Genomic DNA, 20,997 nt, shown 5'->3' with positions numbered 1-20,997 from the left:
ACCAGAAATATGTCATAGGTTGTTGTTTATCTGCAAGCATAATGAAAGGCTTTGGTTTGAATGATAGTTACAGCAATGAATGGAACAGGTTAAAGTCGCTGACTGTCACACTAAGACCTTTGTGATTGCCAGTAAAAGAACAGCCTGGATAAAAGAGCTGTGCAATCTGTAATTCCTCTGGTCAACAGCCAACGGGGGTATTTTGTGCAAAGATATTAATTCAAGATTTTAGGAGGCTTTATGTCTGAGACTCATTGTGATTTAATCACCAGATTCAAGAACCAGTTGACCCAGCAAAGATCTTCATTTATCTGATCATTTCCTGGGAAAAGAAAAATGGGCAGCATGATCTAATCAGCAGGCATATATATATCTGATACTTGTTTAAGTTTTATGTGTTTAAAGATATTTGTGGTACACAGTTTGAAGCTGGAATAATGAGCATGTGTAACTGCAGTAATATTCCTGAAAATTCCTCCCACTATGCATAAAATTAGTCCCAGCATAAGAATTAAAGGATATCTGGATTAGTTTATCACTTGATGATATTTCTCAATACTTTTTTCCAATTTCATTTTATTGTATTTATTTATTTTAAAGTGAAATAAAACTAATATTTTTTTTTTTTTTTTTTTTAAGTGTTTGGGGAAAATGAGGTGGTCTGTGCTTACTCTGATCGGCATCTTACTTGTCTTAAATAAACTGTCATGCTCGAGTTCTTTAACTTCCCAGAGCTTCCTATTACCCGTAGCCTAGATTGTATCTGATGTCTGCTGTCTTGAGTATAAACACCTGCTGAGGACAGGATGAGGGAGCTGTAAAGGTTGATGTATGACTGAGGTCTTTGTTTCTGCTTGTCAAATGCAGAACTTGCCACTGACGTGTTAAAATGGAGTATTGTATGTTGGTTAATAAAGAAGAGAGGCCACACAGGAAATCTCTGACAAAACATCACAAAGATACAGCCATAGTGAGTTTTCTCGACACTTGAGTAAGAGTCAGATATTCTGTTTGTAAACCCCCCAGTACAACTGGCCTACTCTTCTTTATCCTCTCGCTTGCATTTATCACAGGTGTGTGATTTCAGTCCCGTCCTTGCACTATTTTTTTTTTTTTCCTTCAGATGGTGAAGATGTGATGAATTTCTCTTTATAAATGTTTTTTAAACCACCAGCTTCCTCTGTGCTGTGCGAAAATGTTGTCATGCTAACATGCCACTTCAAACCGTGAATACCTACTCGTTAAACATCAGAATTTTGCAGTTGACATTTAGTGAGTGTAGATGCACAGAGCATGTGCGCCACCTGTAAAGAGAGAAAAAAAAAATTTGTAGATCTGTTTAAACGTTTTTGCTCTTGCTAGTCGGTGCCAAAAATACTATTTGAATAAAGCTAAACAACTTGATTCTACTAATATAGAACAGCAGTTACCTGTTAGTTCAGATATGTTATAATGCCACCTGTTAGATTTTTTTCTATGTAATAGGAAGTGGGGGTTTTTTTTGGGGGGGGGGGTTTAAGAAGGTGAAAATTAAGATAAATGGCATCTGTGCAAAACCAACACGGTTCTGCAACACTTTAATGTAGAAAATGAGCTGTTGTATGTGAACTGTGTCAGTGTAAAGTAGCATATAATCATTTGATGGATGAAATGCATAACCACATTCTGCACAGGCTTCTGAAGGCTGCTGTTCTCGCACTCCTGCTGTTAGCCACAGTCAACAAACTAGTACGATGTGTGTGTGTGTGTGTGTGTGTGTGCAGGTTAAAGAAAAATAGTAATATTAACTCAACTTAAATTTAATGCGCTTGTACCTGGGGACCCGTAAGTGCAACAGTGCCCATTTCCACAGTGGTTCTCCAAGTGTATCACTGGTGTCAGGTGTCACAGACGCATCATGTACTAAGAAGCCAGTTAAAGCAGGAAGCACAGAGTACCTGAGCCCAGCTTGTGGGTCTTGCTGAGTCACGACAAAGGAAATGGTTTTACTGGTGCAGCACTGTACCACAGTTTCTCTCTCTCTCCCTCTCTCTCTCTTTCCCCCCCCCTCTCTTTCTCCCTCTCTCTTTCCCTCCCTCTCTCTCTCTCTCTCTCTCCTGTTTCCTTTGTCTCCTTACAGTTTAATTGAATTTAAATTATGCATGGTGTGTCTGCTAGAGGAGAGTGAGAATAGTAACAGAGTAAGAATGACTTTTCTTTTCATGCCTGTATGTGCCGTCCATATCTGTGTTTGTATACATTACTGTATATTCATCAGTTTATTTTGTAACTTTCCCCGATTACTTTTGTGCACACAGCCTCTAGAGCCTAAAAGCAACCTGAGCTCAGTTTAGCTGACTGATGTTACCCAGCTCATCATTCCCCATTACTGCGCCACACACACAATAGGCTTTACATGATTTATTGTATGAGTGTCTGTGTGAGACGGAGCTTGACACAAGTATGTCACAACCATCTTAGTGTATTTTTAAAAAATAAATAAATTTAAAAAAAAAATCCATCTCTCTGTAGTGTGGTCCCAACCTGATACCCACACTAAATGTTCTAGTAGTGCCATGAAGCTCCTCGTGAGTGCAAACAGCATTAACGCAGCAGTTTTTGTTTGACACGACGGTGAAATATGTTAAAATATGTCAGTGACAAACAGTCTGACAGTTACAGACTGTCAGACTAACATGTCAAGAGAGCTCATTGTGCTCACTTTTTGTTAGATATGTTTGGATAAATGTATTGCATATAGAGCTGATGCTTTCACCTCTCGTTCCCTTAACAGAACAAATCAATGTGTCCCTTGTGTATTGATTTAGGGGTCAGAACGATACAGCTCAAATGAAAACCCTGTGACGGGCCCGTATAAAAGCTGTGCACAAATGATTGCCCACAAATCTCAGTGAGCTAAAGCAGTGTGCATTTAGGCAAGAAAACGTTCTCTTAAATATTCTCTATGCACCTTGTGAATTGAACCATGCGTGCAACAATGTCAGATTACAGGCAACTTTATACTTTTTGTTGTTGGGTTTTTTGTTTGTTTGGTTTTTTTTGGGGGGGGGTGTTCGTTATTATTTGGTTGTGGTGTTTTTTACATTTATGTGGTCTGGGGGAGGGGTAACTTGAGTGTGGTCAATGTAATGGCAGGCAGGAACGAGCAAACTGAATGGTGACTCAATGTAACTTATAGTTATAGCATGTTCATAACATATTTCATACCGTGTACATATTACATACTGTAATAGACCCATTCTGTAGTATACTTACATATCTATATTATTGCTAATATATATTGTAATATATCTATCATGGCTAAAGCACTTCTGGATGGATGCAAACTGCATTTCGTTGCCCTGTACCTGTGACATGTGCAATGACAATAAAGTTTAATTCTATTCTATTCTATTCTATGTGGGTTGTTGCATGGAGAAAGGGTTTTCACAAGTTTAGGTTTCCACCTTGAATGAAGGGAGCACACCCATATGCGCAGGCATGTAGACTGTCCAGCTGCACACACAACAAAAAAATCATTAGCCATGCAAGTCCAGATCTAGCAATTGTTCAACAGTGTTTTTCTTGTTTAATAGTGCTTGTGCGTGTGCATTATTCTCCAAATGGTCATTTCTTGTTTTTGTTTGAGCCATGTGTTTTCATTTCTTGTGCCATTCAGCTGTCTCTGGAGGGGGGGGGGGTTTCTTATAGGATTTCTTTGCCTATATAAAGTAATTATTTGAGTTCATTTAAAGGCTGAGCACTGAATACTGTGGGGTTGCTCCATGGGGTTGTGCTGCTTAGTGAAACATTTAAATGGTTATAAAGACCACCTTGGCCATATGCTTGTATAGTATGGGACCAGGTCAAGGAGCACCATTACCATAGTGTCAATTCTTCCACTGAATTACCTCCACTGGCTTGTATAGTAAGACAGCCAGACTGAGGGCTGGTCACAGTGAATGGCTGTTTTGCATCAGGTTGGGTCTGTCTCCAACCACATGCAGCTAAAGCCACCATAGCTAACCTGCTCAGTCTAATCACTTCTCACACACTGACAGAAACACACAATCAAGCCAAACAGCACTGAGTCAATCAAACACAGAGTTGAGAAAAGGCATATTCCCACAGACAAACTTTCATATCTCTTCCAGCCACAAGTCCTCCTTCACATCATCACAGCACAGTCAGACATTTTAATCCAAGAAACTCAATTGCTGTTTATTTCATGTGGAGTTGATGCAGGCTGGGTTATTATTGGCTGGCAAAGGAGAGTGAAACGGCCTTGACGGTAAAGACGGGGTCTCACTGTGCAGTGAAGCATAGCTAGAATTTTCGATAATACTTTGTGTCACAGGCAATGCATCTTTTTTAATTTTGTTCAAAGGCTGTGTATCTATGAAGTGTTTTTGTGTCAAATATTTAAAGTCCTTAGAAACAGAAACAATGAAAAATAAAGGAAGGACAGATGGCATCCGAAATATTCAGAGCGCTGCTCTGTTTGGATCCAAACACGCTTTGTATGCATAACCTCTTTCAGGATGTTTGTACAATATTTGATTCCACGTTGCTGGTTTTCGCCTGACGGATTCTCTTAGATAAGCTGCTGGGTGGGGACAATTGTTTGTGGTTTATTTGGACCCAAGAACATTTTCTACGTCTGTTGGCTTTGGCAGATGAGCTAAATGTCATTTGAGCTCCTGAGAGTGATAATCTGTGGTGCAATTTAAGAGGAGCTGTGGTATGGATGGGATGGGATCATTTCAAATAAATGCCAGAAACCATAATTAATAACTGAATAAACCCACAGAATTGGTTCTGATATCCAGGAAATAAAATGAAATCGTTTTATATTAGTTCACTAAATGAACCAAACTAAATATGTGAAGTCGATCGGGTTAAACTGCTGCATCTGGGTGTAGCAGTCAGATCCCAGAACATAATTATAACTCACCAGTGTTGTTTGTGTCTGCTGCCATGTCACTTATTAGTCTGGAAGCTTGGGTATTAAAAAACTGTTCCCATGAAATGAAACCTGTCCTACAGTAAATGTTCAAGATGGAAAACGGCATTAATTGAAACTCACGTTATTGGATTCTGCTTAGATGATAAAGCTTAAGATCTCTTGCAGTGTGTAGGTTTTGTAGACACGCATGTGATGAAGCAACATGTAGGCATTCTGCCAAAACAAGCTTATGAAGTGTTCCAGCTGTGTGTTTGTATTCTCATGATGCTAACTAATGCTAAAGCTAGAGAACCAACCCAAGTTATGATATAAGAATAATGTAACAAAGCAAACATTTCTTCTTGTATATTAAAAAGTAGATGTCCCATTTTCATTGTCATTATTGGTTGCTCACCTCTGGAAAAGGCTGTGTCACACCTTTATTATGTTCTCTTTGAACATTTAGCACAGGATTGATTGGACACATTAGACGATTGTCGAGTAAACGTTATCTTATTCTAGGATTCTATGATGCCAGTGTTTGGCTGATCCCTAGTATTTATGGCAGAGTGACAAATTCACTGTCTTTACACACTGAACGTACTTGACATTTAAATGTGTACGATAATGAGAAATGTTAGTAGAGAGATGTTTGGCTCAAAAACTGCAGCACTTCTGTATCACAGTGCCATCAAGCCCTTGGATCTGTGTTTTTTTTTTTTCTTTCTTTTTGTTTAGATAACTTGCTAGGATTTGTCATTTAATGTAATCTCCACTTTTTGTTTTCCCCTAAAGTTGAATATTTCTTCACATTTATTTCTGTCTTTCAGGGAGTTGTCATCCAGACAGCAGAACAGCTTCCCGTTCAGGAAGGCCAAAGAGTCTAAGCTGATCTGACACTGAAGGAAGAAGAAAAGATGTGATGGAACAAGGGAGGAATACAGTGCTTAAACCTTACTATGTAGTTTGGTTTGGGATCTGGAATAGTTGGTAAAGGATGTGTGATTAAGTTGCACCTCAAACACACCCAGATCATCTGAGGTCAATCTGATTTTATAGTTTGTGCTGAGCTGTATAGCCAATCTCAGATCAGCCGCAGTGTGAAACCTGCTAACTGTTTTATGTAGTTTGATTGTGTAACTGAAATTTTATTGTGTGCTTATTTTCTGTCTACTGGTGCAATGTATTTCTTCTAGTTGAATCATAAATGCTTAACACTGACATTTTATTCCCTTTAGCAGCTGACACTAATAAATTATGATATTGTTTTTGAAAGTGACACGTTATTTATTTAGGAGCATGCCCAAACTGCACTCTGCGTTGGTTGTGCCAGTTTTTCATCAGACTATCAAAACCACCGTCTTACTATGTAATTATTTTGAACCAGTATTGGAACTCTTATCAGTCACACCCAGAAAGTGTCACCAGTGCTCAGTCTTTGATGTTTGTGTTCACTGCATTTAAATTGAGTGCAAAAAGCTTTGGAAATTGGGTCAGTTTGACTGGTTATTGGTGCAGTTGTGCTCCAGGATAAAAGCGGTGGCTTCTGGTTAAAATGCTGAAAATGACCACATTCTGCAGACGAGGACTGTCTTGTTAACATTAACTGTCATTCCTCCCTCGGACTCAAAAATAGCAGGAACAGAAAGAGCAGAATGTTTTTGTAGCACTGCAATAAATATCAATAAGTTCAGGGTGTTCAGTGTGTGCCTTCGATACTGGAGACTGTGGTTTACATTTAATATGACAAAGCTCAATATTAGCATCATTTAATCAGACTTTAACGTACAGAACTGTGGAAAACAAGAAAACACAAGAACTTTGGTTTGGATTTCAATGATTGTGGCTCCCTCGTGATTTAGATTTTAACCAGGAAGCTTGTGCGTAAGTCTGACTCGTCCTGGTGCTACTTTACGTTAGTATGTAACTCTCTGCGTTCCAGCCACTGAAGACGGCAGTCAAAGCTGAGCACTGGAAATATTTTGAAGCTTATGGTTTAACATCATTAATGGTTTACGTAGCCTTCTAGTAGAAGAACATTTGACTGACATGGAATGACTGAAATAGATTTTTGGGGATGACCCTCAGTTAGCAGCTGGTTGTACTGAAGCTAAGCTGGCAGCTTCTAGCTGCATTGTTAGTTAGCATGATCTTAACATTTGAAACTTGGCAACATTTCAGGCCAGTATGTGTATATAATCTGATCTCTCACCTCCCACAGTTCAAAGTAGAATAATGCAAGTTTATGTGAGTTACAAAAGCAGAAGGGAGTCAACTTGTTGAATGTCACAGATGTGTTTGGAAATGTCTTTAAAAAGGGTTTCCTAATAAGTAACTTTTCACAATATCATGTCTATTTCAGAGCATGCAACTGTTTTAATTTAAGATACTGTAGTTAACTCACATTTGAAGTAATTAAATGACGTGACTGGTTTTGGAAGTTAACATGACTGCAAAGATTAAATTTTTAAACTGATCTACTTTGTTTAATTTTAAATTCTGCCTTTTCATTCAAATTCATATTTTATTTGTCACACACAACCATACACAGTACAACATGTGGTGAAATGCTTATTGCTGTGCAATGCCCGACCATTAAATGACAGTGAGATTTAGAGATTTACAGACTACAAAATTTACAGATTTTAACTTAGAAATTTACAGTAAAAATGTGCAAATAAATAACGATTTACAGAGGAAATTATGAAAGGGAAAAATAAAATTATAAGAAGTGTGCCAATAAACAGAGTGTGTGCGGTGATGCGATGTGTGTGAGAGAGTCCAGTCCTACACCTGGTTCAGGGCAAGAATAGCCTGGGGGAAGAAGCTCCGCCTCATTCTCTCTGTTTTGGCCTTAAGGAAGCGGAAGCGCTTCCCAGACCTCAACAGTGAGAAGAGCCCATTGTTGGGATGGGAGAGGTCCATCATAATCTTGTCTGTCCTGCTTGGTGCTGTTCCCAAACCAGGTGCGAATGTTTTCCGTCAGGATGCTCTCGATGGTGCAGAAGTAGAAGTTCTTATTCTCTCTAGTCTGACTTGTTTCTTTCTGCTTTGAAAAATTCAATGTCCCTTTTCCAGTTTATCCACTCTCCCTCTTCTGCACAGGTCCAAACCATCTGTCTTTCCACTCTTTCTCCAGCTGTCACTCTCATATACTTATTTGTAATCCCGGCCACACGCAACAAGAATCTAAACACCTCCAACTTAACAACCTTCACCACCTCTGCTCCTTGTATACTCATCATTTAGTCTGTCTCCCTCTCAGTCACACTAATGTATTTTGTATTGCTTCTACTGACTTTCATTCCTCTAGTCTCCAGTGCATACCTCCACCCCTCCAGTCTCTCTTCCACCTGCCTGTTACTCTTACTACAGATCAGTACCATCTGCAAACATCATGGTCCATGGAGACTCCTGCCTGACCTCATTTGTCAGCCTGTCCATCATCACTGCAAATAAGAATGGGCTCACAGCTGATCCCTGATGTACTCCCACCCCATCCCATCTGTCACTCCTGCCGCATGCTTCACCACTGTCATGTTACGTGTCCTGCACCATCACATACTGTACTTCTCTGCCACTCCCGACTCCTCATGCAGTACTATAGCTCCTCTCTTGGCGCACAGATGTGCAACTTCTGATCATCTGTATATTTCTCTACCAACACTCTCAAGGCAAGCATTGCATCTGTAATGCATCTGTGTCAAACATATGAAACCACAATCAGCAGCTGATTTGCTCAGCTGACTGGAGCGATGGTAACGAAGCTTAATTTACATGTAATACAATAATAATAATTTATTTTTGGTCTTATACCAGATAAACACTAGATTCTGTTCTAACATACTCTAACTGCTCCTTTGTTTCCTTGTTTACCTGGAAAGCCCAGGGTCTCCCTGTTTATTAACACCAGGTTGCAGTGTCACAACAGAAGAGCTTGATTTAGTGCTGGCATTAATCTATCATGTCGCAGCAAACTGCATTTTCAGAGGATGGGTGAAGGGCATAGTCTGAGACAAGCAGACATTGTTCCTGATACTTGGCTCACAGATGGCGGAGGCTTTTAAATGGGGGAGCAGGTGAAAGAAGATAGACTGTGGGAACATTTTTGTATCCTTCACCTCCTCTACATGTTTGCTCCTCGTCCAATTAATAATTTTGTACATGCTCTGTCATTCTTTCCAGTGCAAAGTGTTGTAGCAGTGACCTATTAAAAGCTGTGGAATGTACACTGTGGACCCTCTGACCTTGAAATTAGTTAACCCGGTAGTTCAGGATCAAAGACAAACTGCACAACCTGCCCAAAAAGGCGGGGGTGCACAGAGCAGGTCGCATACCTGTGTTCACTTGGCCTGCACAGTTTCAGTATGTCATTATGAAATCAGCTCTCTCTATGAGAAACATTAAGCCTGTGCTTAGTTTTAAACTGGTTACAGCAGGTATTTTGTCCCTGGATTCACAGGATACTAAGTCTGTTTCTAAGCTGAGGTAAAACGAAACAGATCACATTTTGGTCAAACATTAACACTCTGATGTTTTTACACATTTCCCCGAAGCCCCTAAAATATTGTCATGCTGCAGATTAAGGATTTGTATTTATTGTAGGAAGTCTTAAAACAAAAAGAACACCAAACCCATTAAGCAGACCTTCCTTTTACGTATCATAAGGGCTATATTTTCAGTGTAAAACATTAAATTTCTGGATTTAAGTTTAATACAGAAAATTGCTGTTTGGGATAATTATATGTAAGGCACCTAACATATTATTACCTCCACCATGGAGGTTTTGTTCCCCATCCTGCCTGTGTAAGTGTATGCTCGATGTTTAAGGAAGTGCTAAAATTATAGGTCATATCAGTTAAATGGTAATCAGATGCCCATTATGAAGCACTTTCATTTCTTTTAAATACCAGAACTGGGATTCACAAATATCATGAAGGAGACAATATTTTTTTACAACTCCTATCTGCAACTATGGTTAATCCATCGTTGACTGTAGTTCAACCAGTGCAGAGGCTCTGGAGCTGCACTTGAATGCAGTCCAACCGACAGCGCTGGTTACCTATCCCGTGGGTCAAATACAGATTTGTTGAAAAATCTTAAACAGAAAAGGAACGCCCCCCCCCCCCCCCCCCCCCCCCCCCCGCTAAAAAGTGAAGCCAACACAAAGTGCAGTTCCTCTAATGGCCACTTGAGGCATCCTTTAAAATGCCCAATTTAACAGCATTAAAACGTTTGTTTAAAGCAGGAGTCCCCAATCCCAGTCCACAGGGGCCGGTGTCCCTGCAGGTTTTAGATGTGTCCTTGATCCAACACAGCTGATTTAAATGGATAAATTACCTTCCCAACATGTCTTGAAGTTCCCCAGAGGCCTGGTAATGAACTAATCATGTGATTCAGATGTGTTGACCCAGGGTGAGATCTAAAACCTGCAGGGACACCGGCCCTCGTGGACTGAGATTAGGGACCCCTGGTTTAAAGCCTGGTATAAAAAACACCTTTGGCCTCTGTGGATTATAATTATTATAATTTTACCCTCCATAGCCGCTCATTAGTTATCCATCTGGATACTGTTGGGGATTAAATTTGATTGTTTAGACTGATAGTTTTGCTGCCTAAAGGCCCTTTTACAGCATGCATGACTACTCACCGGCTCGTCCACAGGCAACCGTTATTGCCTCATACAAGCAATGGAAAAGACTGGGTTTCAGAGTGTTTGCCGAGTCCTGCATGAAAGGGGCTTAACCTGTAGCTGCCTGATAGACTCCACTTTTACCAGTCATTGAACTGAATCTCTCCAACAGGGTTGTTCTTTTGCTGTCGTTCTGAGCAAGTATGCTTGTTTTGCACATACAGTTTATGAATGCAGCTTGCTAACAAAACATGCTAGCCTTATATAATGACTTAGCACTGAGCCCTATGGTCCTGATCAATGACAGTGATTGGTCCTGATGTAGTAACTTCTTGCTAAAGTAAAGACAAACATTGTGGTGGCCAAAGTGCTGACATTGAGGCTTCAAAATGCAAAGTTCAACACCAATTTTGAACATAGACATTTCTATGTCCATGTTTGTTTGTTTTTTAATCATCTCTATCTATTTACTTTACTAAATACATTTTGTTTTATGTTTTAAGTTTTGGGTTCTCAGCAGCGAGCTAAAGGACCAGCAACAATAATGAAGCTTTCCTGTAGAACGTATTCCATATGTTTTTGACACTGAAGTGACAGTTTGCAGTAACAGTATGTAGACACTTGCCTGCAAAGCTCTTTGTAACATACAACCGTGATGGGACATAGACTAAAGCAAACACACCCCACAGATGTACAGTTATCATTAAAGGTAACACGCTGCTGCCTTAATACCCTTTTTTTTTTTTAATCAATGCCTTCAGCAAACATTTTTCCCATGGTTTCCTTCAATATTTACAATAGTATATTGTAGCACGATCTGTTGTGGCTGAGAATGTGAACAAAGCTATTTTAGTTTCAGCTTTCAACTAACTGCAGGTTTAAAATTACTTTTGGCAAGAGTGATGCCGCTCAATATATTTTTTTCACCAAATTCTTAAAGGTTGGACTAATTGTTTTGTTACAGTTTCTCTGATGGTTACAAATGCATTGCACAAACAAATTAGTATGAATATACCATAAATACTGTCACTCTTGCATATGGAGCAGGGAAATTTATGTGAGAATTCATAGTTTGTTGGATAGGAACCGGAGGTTAATGATTGCCACCTGTTTCTTAACTTCCCCTCTCAGATAATCTACAATGGCATTCTTTCATTCCAGGGTAAAGTGGAGGACAGTCCCTCTGAACCAAATATCCCTGCACCATGCTGAATGTGCGAACTAACCGTGGGAGTGTCGGTTTCAACCCAGGCAAGAACTGCAGCTTCTTAACTAATCATAAAACCATAAATAATAATGCCAAGTCTGTATACATAATTAGTTCAAGTGCTGGCATGACAAGACCCAGAAATACGGTTATACAAGAGGTTAGCACAGTGTACAGCGTGGAAATGTACGCAATACGTGTAAACAGCTACAAAATTCAAGTTATATGACTGCACTGGATGATTTTGAAAACCTTTCACATCATTTGGATCTGAGTCAGTGCGCGCAAGTCTGAACTTGATATGAATAACCTTGTAATTCAAACAGTAGATGGTTATGTGCAATCTGACTTAACCATTAACCAAAAGAAGTTTTAATTTGCAGAAAAAACAAACAGTGTAGTCAAAGGAGCTTGCAAAGAAAAGCGTCTGGACTTCTTTAAGTTGCTTGAAGACGTTTCACCTCTCATCCGAGAAGCTTCTTCAGTTCTAAGGTCAAATGGTGGAGAGTCCCAGATATAAACCTAGTGGGAGAAACCCCCCACAGAGGGACAAAAGGACCCCCTGATGATCCTCTAATCGCCTGAGCCAAGGTGTGAAACTGGGTGTGGGTCCCAATCAGAACTGAAGAAACTGAAGAAGAACTGAAGAAGCTTCTCGGATGAGAGGTGAAACGTCTTCAAGCAACTTAAAGAAGTCCAGACGCTTTTCTTTGCAAGCTCCTTTGACTACGATGACCTGGATGACTGAGAACCTTCACAGACAAACAGTGTAGTTCTGTACAAACTGTGATATTTGGAAATACTGAGAGTTTAAAGTCTGGGTTAAGAATTTTAAAGTAGTGAAAATGTAAATAAAGATGTGAAGATGTAGATACGGTTGCTCTAAGAAGAGTACTGATCTGCTAGTATGCTATACATGATAATATTTATGGACAAACCCAAACTACTTAGTAGTATCAATACTTATCGATCACCTGTAGTTTCCAGATACTCCAGCCTGCTGGATGCTTGTGCATCTTTCATTTTCCTCCTTTTCTGCTAAAGAAGTCTGAAGAAGTGACTTGGACGAGTGATGAAACGTTTCTCCCACTGAAAACGCTTCATCCAGATGAACAGAATCAACATTTTGGGATTTACGTCCTTTTCTGCTCGTTGCTTATTACTGTTTTCACAACCTAAGAAGAGATCAACTCACGACTAAGTCAATGGGAGAAATGGCCAGCATTTGAGGGCTTCCAGTATCTATCAGATTAGGGATGCATAATCTCAGTGTGGCCTGATTTACCTCATAGAAACAGTAAACTGTCAGTTGCTCTGAGAAAGGGATTTAAAAACCATCAAAGAACATAAATTTCCCGAATTTGTATTTATTCTTCAAGTTTATTAGCACTAGTCTTATCTCATTATCAAGTTAAACACATTAGAGAAGAAGTAAAATAATATTAATCAAGTTCACAGCTTCTCAACGTGTAATAAACCAGACTACCATCTTTTAAATTACATGAAGGAGTGAAGCCAAAGCTTTTCATGTGCGCTCCTTTAACCTCAGTTTCCACATGGAAAAGCTGTTGTTTTGCTGATAGGTTCCTCCTGACAGCATCGAGTGCTGCCGCTGTTACTTTGCAAAGTAAACAGAGAACAACATAGAACTAGACTGAATAGATCTCCACCAATCTGTCACCGACACATGATTCTGGTTTTTGATATCTGAGCATCAGCTCAGATTGTTCCACTTTACCGACATGTTTAATTTGATGCGTCACAATACGTAATCTTTCTTTTAATCTGATGTGATGTTTACTTTTCACTAAATTAAGCTGAGCCTGGCTCATGTCAGGTACGATTACAACATGAACATTTTGATTAATGAATCAAAAGCATGTTGAAAAACCAGGTTATCGGTCAGTGATGTCGCTGTATGTGGTAATAATCTGCTTTAGAAGCAGAGTCTTGCTCTAACATGACATACAGTAAAAGTTCATTTATTTACCTGACTTTTATATAAATACAAAATATGTAGAGTGACATGATGCTATTTGGATAGATTAGTATGTTGGCTGGCTTCTCCCTTAGAGATAGGGTGAGAAGTTCGGCCATCCGGGAGGGGCTCAGAGTAGAGCAGCTGCTGCTCCACATCGAAAGGAGCCAGCTGAGGTGGTTCGGGCATCTGACAAGGATGCCCCCTGGGCGCCTCCTGGGTGAGGTGTTCCAGGCATGTCCCACCGGGAGGAGGCCCCGGGGCAGACACAGGACACGCTGGAGAGATTATATCTCTCGGCTGGCCTGGGAACGCCTTGGTATTCCCCCGGATAAGCTGGAGGAGGTGGCTGGGCAGAGGGAGGTCTGGGCCTCTTTGCTTAGGCTGCTGCCCCCGCGACCCGGCCCCGGATAAAGCGGATGAAGATGGATGGATGGATAGTATGTTAAAGTAAAACTTGAACTTGGAAATTATTTAAATGATGCCATAATCCCAAAATATTTCCCATTTTACAATCTGTTTTTGCAGAAGAGCATCACATAAAAGCAACCAATATTTATCCAGTGCTTTTAACAGACAGGAACCATAAAGTGCTTTAGGGAAAATATATCTAAAATAATATAAAATAAAAGTAGAAAAGGCAGTGTCAAGGGTAGGTGATAAGCCAAATTTATTCAGTGCAAAAACCTTAACTAGACAATCATTAAAAATGTTTTGTCAGTGGAAGAATTAAAAAATATATATATATAAAAAAACAACAACAATCTTTCTTGAATAAAACATTCATTTCAGTTCATAAACACATGATGTTTGCCGACTAGAGAAATCTCAGAGGTGCAGACTTGTTATAATTTTTATATTTAAACATCTTTAAATATTATATGACAGAACTATTCTGATTAATATCATTATAAGGTGTAAACGATATTTATGCATTTACCTGGTATTTGGTGCCCTGCGTATAGAGAAAAAGGAAGTAGGAGTTCAGGGTTTAGGGCCTGTCGTGCCCTTTTACACACCGACCCCCATTTGTAGCTGTGCTGATGATAGTACACACACACCCCTCTTATGTAAGTGCGCACACACTGCAGAGGTAATGGGAAGCGACAGACAGGAAAGAAAAAGGCAGCATCTGTTTCCCTCTATTCATCTTTTGGTTAGGACGATGGCGAGGCTGGAGACCTAGGGAACATCCTGCCTGCCTCTTCCATACTCACCATGCCCATCCAGATTTGCAGCTTTTCCATTTTTCCAGTTTGCATCATTCGTAAAGTCCCTCATGGGGGTGTTACTACACACTTGGTTGTGCCAGATCTGGAGTTGCTAGCACTAACTTGGCTCTGCGCAAACTCAGTCTTTGTACCATCAATCATTCTACTGTCCTGCACAACGTCTGGGTTAGTTATCAAGGATCTTTTATTTTCTTACATCTCAAACAGAACATTTTCTCTGGCCATTACTAATGCAAGCTCCTGAGTTGCCGATACTTAATCGCGGCATCCCTCAAGGCTCTGTTCTCAGCACACTGTTATTTTCAATACTCAACATGCATCCCATCTCAGCAAGATCAATCCTAACTATAGAGTGGCTTGTAAGTGTTACGTAGATACTGCAACAACCTCAGCACAAAGCTTTCGAAAATTTAGTGACAGTAAATCAGAATATAAGAAAGATTCAGCCACCTTGACTTATACGGATTTTGGTTCATTTACCAGAAATACTGACTAACACTGAGCTGTTTTTGATCCTGATCTCTGTTTCATGAGGGCATGATTTGTCTTTTCTGTCTCTGATTATTGCAGACTCTGTTGATCATCTCAACTGAAGAGCAACGTTGGTGTCCTAACTATGTTCTTCTTTACCAGGAGAGTCATTGTTGGTTTTGATTGAAAAACGTGAAAATAACATTTTCCATAAAATTTTGCAAAACATTCTTTGGGGATCATCCAGTATCAAAATCGCGAAACACCTCTTCAGCTTTACCATAAAACGTAGTGTTTCTAGTTATTGTATGTATGATGATACATACAATAACTACATACAATAAGTATTTCCATATATATATATTACACCTACTGTCATTATACAGATTTTCTTGTACATGTGAGACGGAGCTTCTGTCAATAGTGTGGGAGTTAAGCCCCCATAACAGCCTTCGTATTGGTTTTCTAGATATAATAAATGGTGTCATTATGTAATAAGCATCCAAATCACATCCATCCTTTATACTAATACATAATAGGTACCTATCATGCCAGCAATGGTAATGAATGGGTAGGTTTCTTTGTAATCCAGGGGAGCCTGTTAATAACACCCGGCCTCAATAGTCTCCAGCTAAAGGTAGATCATCTCTAAATGTACATACCTTTCAACAGTCTCCTAAGGCTTTGATTGATACCCCTCAGTCAGCTTTGCCTTCTAAGCCCCTTCCTCATTTATCTCAGATTACACTGACATGATGACAACAGTGTAAACAACAAGTGGTGACTCACAGACTGAAAAGTGTGCCTGTGGTTTTCACTGGTCATGTTTTTTTTCCTCCTTAAAATATTATTCGATTAAAAAAATGGTGATTTTGGTGAGCAACAAAAAAAATCTTTTCCACCACTAAACAGTGAAAAAGAAACCCTTTTGTTGTGGGGGAGGGGTGCACGTGCATGTGTGTTGTCTCTAATTCCACTGTGGGATGATTGATAAGTTGTTGGTGCTCAGCTCTGATACCACCCACCTGTGGGAAAGAGCTCGCACACATTCACACACCACCGCAGCCCATCGACCATTTTCCTTCGGAGAAAATGTGAAAGTCTGGAGAAAAAAAAAAGATTCTTCCTTTTTCCTAAGAGATCCTGTCTTTCACCAACCCACAGAAGAAGAGTTGCTAAATATAGTATTTAGTGTTTTAAAATAATGATTTTTTAAACCCTAACATCGGCTGGTGTTTGTGCTGTTGACACTTTTTGAGGAATGTGAGGTTAAGGCAGCTTCAGGCAGTGTGTGTTGACTCCTGGCTGATGTTTAACTGGGTAGAGTGCTGTTCACATACATGCATAACGATAGAGAGATAAATAATCAGCTATTTCTATTTACATGGGATGTCCTGCCGCAATCACATTCAAATGTTCTCAGCTTCAACATTTGAAATTTTCTGTGTTCTACTGCAGATAAAATATTGGTTTATCACATTTGCAAGTCATTGTATTCTACTTTTATTTACATTTTACAGTTTTCCAACTTGGAATTGGGCTTGTAGTCCTGAGTAGCACAGTCAGAAGTAATAATGCCTCAGAGTGATAGTCAGGTTATGACGTACGGAGCCGGTGAGTCATGGAAGAACATTTTGACATTTATTCGTTGGTGTGTCCTTAAGGCGGTGCCTCTTTGAGACTTTCCTTGGTACTTACGTTGCCCAGTAGCAGTCGCTGCCTGGCGCTAGGTTCAGCCTGCACAATATTTGTGTCTGATAAGATAGTCACTGCGTAAAATGATTAGTCCTAAATGTTTGAGGCATTACAGACTGACAGGCCAGTCATATCTTCCATACTTTCACAACCATTCAGGCATCATCAGCTACAAGAAACACATGAAAGGAAAAACAGGACCTGAAATTAAATGGGTCTCACGATTCAAAGCAGCGTGTAGTGACATTCATTTGCTACACTGAGCGTGAACGAGCTCATTGGGCTATTGGTGATTAATGCTATAAAAGTGTGCTACAAAAAACAGATAATGTCATGTCACTGAGCACTGAGGGCCTAAACTCAACTCATTCACAAATCCTCTAAATCAGATGCCACCTTCATCACAAATCGTACTTCAAATGAAAGAATAATTTTCTAAATGAAAGTCATCCTGTGTTGCAGAAAGCCTAAAAGTAGCAACTGAGACTGGAAACTGTTTAGTGAGATAACAATCCAAGTGAGAAGTTTTCTTATTTCCTCATAGACTTCTACACTGTGAGACTTCATTTTGAAACCAGATCAGTCGCCCCCTGCTGACAATTAAAAAGAATGCAGGTTTAAAGCACCTCCTTTACTTCTCAGATCAGAAAGCTGAATCTTTTATGGTCAGATTACTTTCATACAGATATCATGTAGGGTGAATCTGGGACTAACCTCAGATAACTCCCTAAATCCACCTGCTTACCATCACTAAACTTCAGAGCCATATTTTATGTCCTGCCAAGCAAATAGTTTTGGGTTTAATATCATCGCAGTAAGCAGAGGGTGTCTTGACCACCCATCGATGCAGCTCTGGGTTTTTTGAAACTTACAGCATTTTCTGTTAAGGATGTAAAGCGGATGTTGCAAAACTTCTGCATACAAAACTGAAGCTCTCTGTATACGTGAGCCTTCAGAACTGAGAGGTTCATTTGATTGGCTCCTTAGTATTTTTCACCTTTCATCACAAATCGATTTCTTTCTATCAGTGTGATGGAGAATCGTGCTGTTCCGCTCCGTCTGACCCGGCCCTGCCCATCTGGAACAACGATGACTAAAATAGACGAGTGCTTTTCCTTCCTGTGATCCACGAATGATGTCAGGACTGCTCTCGTGTGCGATGCCATTTTTTAGCTGCTCTGTCTTTTATCTCCAATTTCTCTAACAGATGAGGCTCTCTACATTTCATTGCGTTCTCTCTGACTTGCTTTGTGCGTCCTCAGCTGACATTGTCATCCAGACTACAAATCTTTTTCTGTCTTTGCTATTTTGGTGTGGAGCTCAGACGGAGCCAGAGGATTTTCACCATCTTGCCATGCTGGAAGAAGATGGGGTGCAAAGCATTTTCCTCCTGCTATATTCTCCATTTTTATTACACTCAACAAATTCCATTAAAAGACCAAAATCAATAATGAATTGATCCAACTAATGTACTGTGTGTGTATCCAGAGCCACAATACTGAGACAAGGTTGCAGCCACTTTAGAAGGTACACTTCACATGAAGTCAGCTTATGAATAAAAACTATGGGCGGCACTATTTTTGAAAGCCTCTTCACTTTATTTTAAATGCCTAAAATCTTTGCACAATACTGCATCTCTTCCATGTGGAACCTTTCCCAGCTGTATGTCTTAAAGAGCAAATTCACTGACTTTTAACAGGGTTTTTATTTCGGTGTGCAAAATATTCATTAACATGCAAAATTCCCACATCAGCCTAATCAGTAATAGTCCCCTATTTTCTTTCATTTTCAGAATGATTGCACTTTTCCACAATGCAATAGGATTTCCACATGGTGTACTAAGATTCATTCATAGGCCTTAGGAGACAGAAGTGCAGGTGACACAATTCAGTGAAATGCTAAAAGCCTCTGAACTGTTTTCATTTAAGTTTACTTCTTGTTTTAATTTGTTTTCTGTGTTTTTACTTCGGCTTATGGCAGTGTTAGCGTCACGCTCTGGGGCTGTTTTGCAAGTTGTAATAGTACAAATCCAATAATGAAGAATGAGAATGACTACATCCAAATGTTTTCAACTTCACCTGTATTAACAGACAATTGAAACTTGGACATATTTGGATGTTTCAACAGGACGATGATCCCAAACGCGTGGAGTGGATAAAGCATGCTACCATTAAGCTTCTGGGCTTCCCAAAGCTGAACATTTGTGAAATGTCTGGACTGCGATTAGAAGCCACGTCTGTGCTGGAAAATGAGTTGAAGCGCACCTTGCTATTTAACCAAATGTTGGCGTATACTTGGATTAGAGAAAATCCTAAAAAGATCAAATTCTAACTTGTTCACCCAATTCTTGGTTTTTAAAGTCATTAAAGACATAAGCTGTACAGTGGTCCAATTAAACAAACCCATTCATGTTCATGAGTGTATTTAAAACTTTGACCACAACTATATCTGGTATATATATATATATCTAATCTAAAGGTGCACTTTAGTCAGTATGAGTATGTAGGAAAGCTTGAAAGGGGCCGCTAACCATCCCGCTCCAAAAGTACTGATTATACAAGTTTATCAAAAGAGGAAATCACTCAAAAGTTCAAACTTCTCTTCTCATCAGAATTTGCATGATTTTGATTAAACATTTGATTAGAAAGTAAGTGCACAGACTTGAAAAATGATCTCATCAGCACAAAAAGAGCCCACGCTCTTTGGATTTTCTATCATATGAATTTGTGCGCCGTGGCTTGAAAATAGAAAGGCACCTGATGTTTGAGCGATACGTTCTTCAATTATCTCATCGCGCTTTGCCGCACACTACTAAGTTATTATCAAACTGAGTCATTTTCCTCTGTGGCTACACCGACTGAGTGAAGGTCACAAAACACTGGCGCAGGAAGAGCTAATGAAAAAGTTAAGGAGTGCAGCATCAGCTTTCCTCTGGCACTGAAGCAGAGTAACAGCAGTCAAGTCATAACTACTGCCTCAACAACTTTCATGCAACTTTTGAGATTACAGAGGACATCAGCAGCTGAAGTCTAATAAATCTTGTGCCTCCGCTGATCAAACCCACGCCTCTCTGTTCTGTTCACGCCAACTGATGGAATTCGTATATGGGACTGACTTTAGTTTTTGGACTCTGGAGCTTTTTGTTTGTTTGTTCGTGTCTTTATGTCTCTGGCGTCACCACCGGCACTCGCTCTGTCTCGCTGAGCTGCTTTCGTGAAATATTGATCATCTCTCCGCCCTCCTTGCTGGCGTCTGCCTTAATTGACTGGCAGCAACAGAGCCGCAGAAATGATTGAAGAGTCTGAATGAAGCGAAAGAAGAGGAGAAAAAAAGAACCGGCTCATCGAGTTCATAAACGTCAAAGCCCAGCTCCCTCCTCCTCGCCGTATAAATCACAGTGTCTCATTCCTCTTGTTTATCATCTGCTCCTGCACTCCCCTCTCTCCGTCTTCCTCTTTTTCTATCCAGCTTTTTTTTTCTTCTGGAATAAGTGACTAAATCTGACAGGACACTTTCAGGAAGGAGTGCCAGAACAATCCAATGCAAACACAATTCTGTTGGATTATGTTGTACATGGATGGGATTCCAAATTTAAAGCTGCCCTCAGCACAGGGGTCATGTGAAAGATTTTACAAATCTGAGTTACAGTTAACAGAGCAGAGTTTTCTCCACTTCACAGGTTATATGAGTTCTTTTTACAGAGAGGAGTCTTTCTCCTGGCAACCCGTCCAAACGAGTCATACTTGTTCAGTCTTACTGTCATGAACTTTAAGATTTAACGCAATAACCGAGGCCTACAGAATCTCAGGTGTAGCTCTTGAGATTGTTTGCAGTTTCTCTGAGCAGATCTTTCTGGGA

At 39.9% G+C, this 20,997-nt stretch overlaps 1 protein-coding gene across 1 annotated transcript in view; it reads left to right on the top strand.

Annotated features, from left to right (window-relative positions):
* Positions 1-7,400, top strand: part of LOC309710021 (uncharacterized protein) — a 61,144-nt gene extending 53,744 nt beyond the window's left edge. The window contains exon 15 of the mRNA XM_082539118.1: positions 5,755-7,400. Within this exon, the coding sequence (XP_082395244.1) occupies positions 5,755-5,821 (67 nt within the window). The 3' untranslated portion in view covers positions 5,822-7,400. The remainder of the gene's footprint in view (positions 1-5,754) is intronic.
* Positions 7,401-20,997: the final 13,597 nt, after the last annotated feature.

Source organism: Aulonocara stuartgranti (genome assembly GCF_965226115.1).
Source record: "Aulonocara stuartgranti genome assembly, chromosome: 7".
Lineage (NCBI taxonomy): Eukaryota > Metazoa > Chordata > Actinopteri > Cichliformes > Cichlidae > Aulonocara > Aulonocara stuartgranti.
The sequence above is the reverse complement of the archived record's forward strand: the minus strand, read 5'-3'. Positions and strand labels throughout refer to the sequence as shown.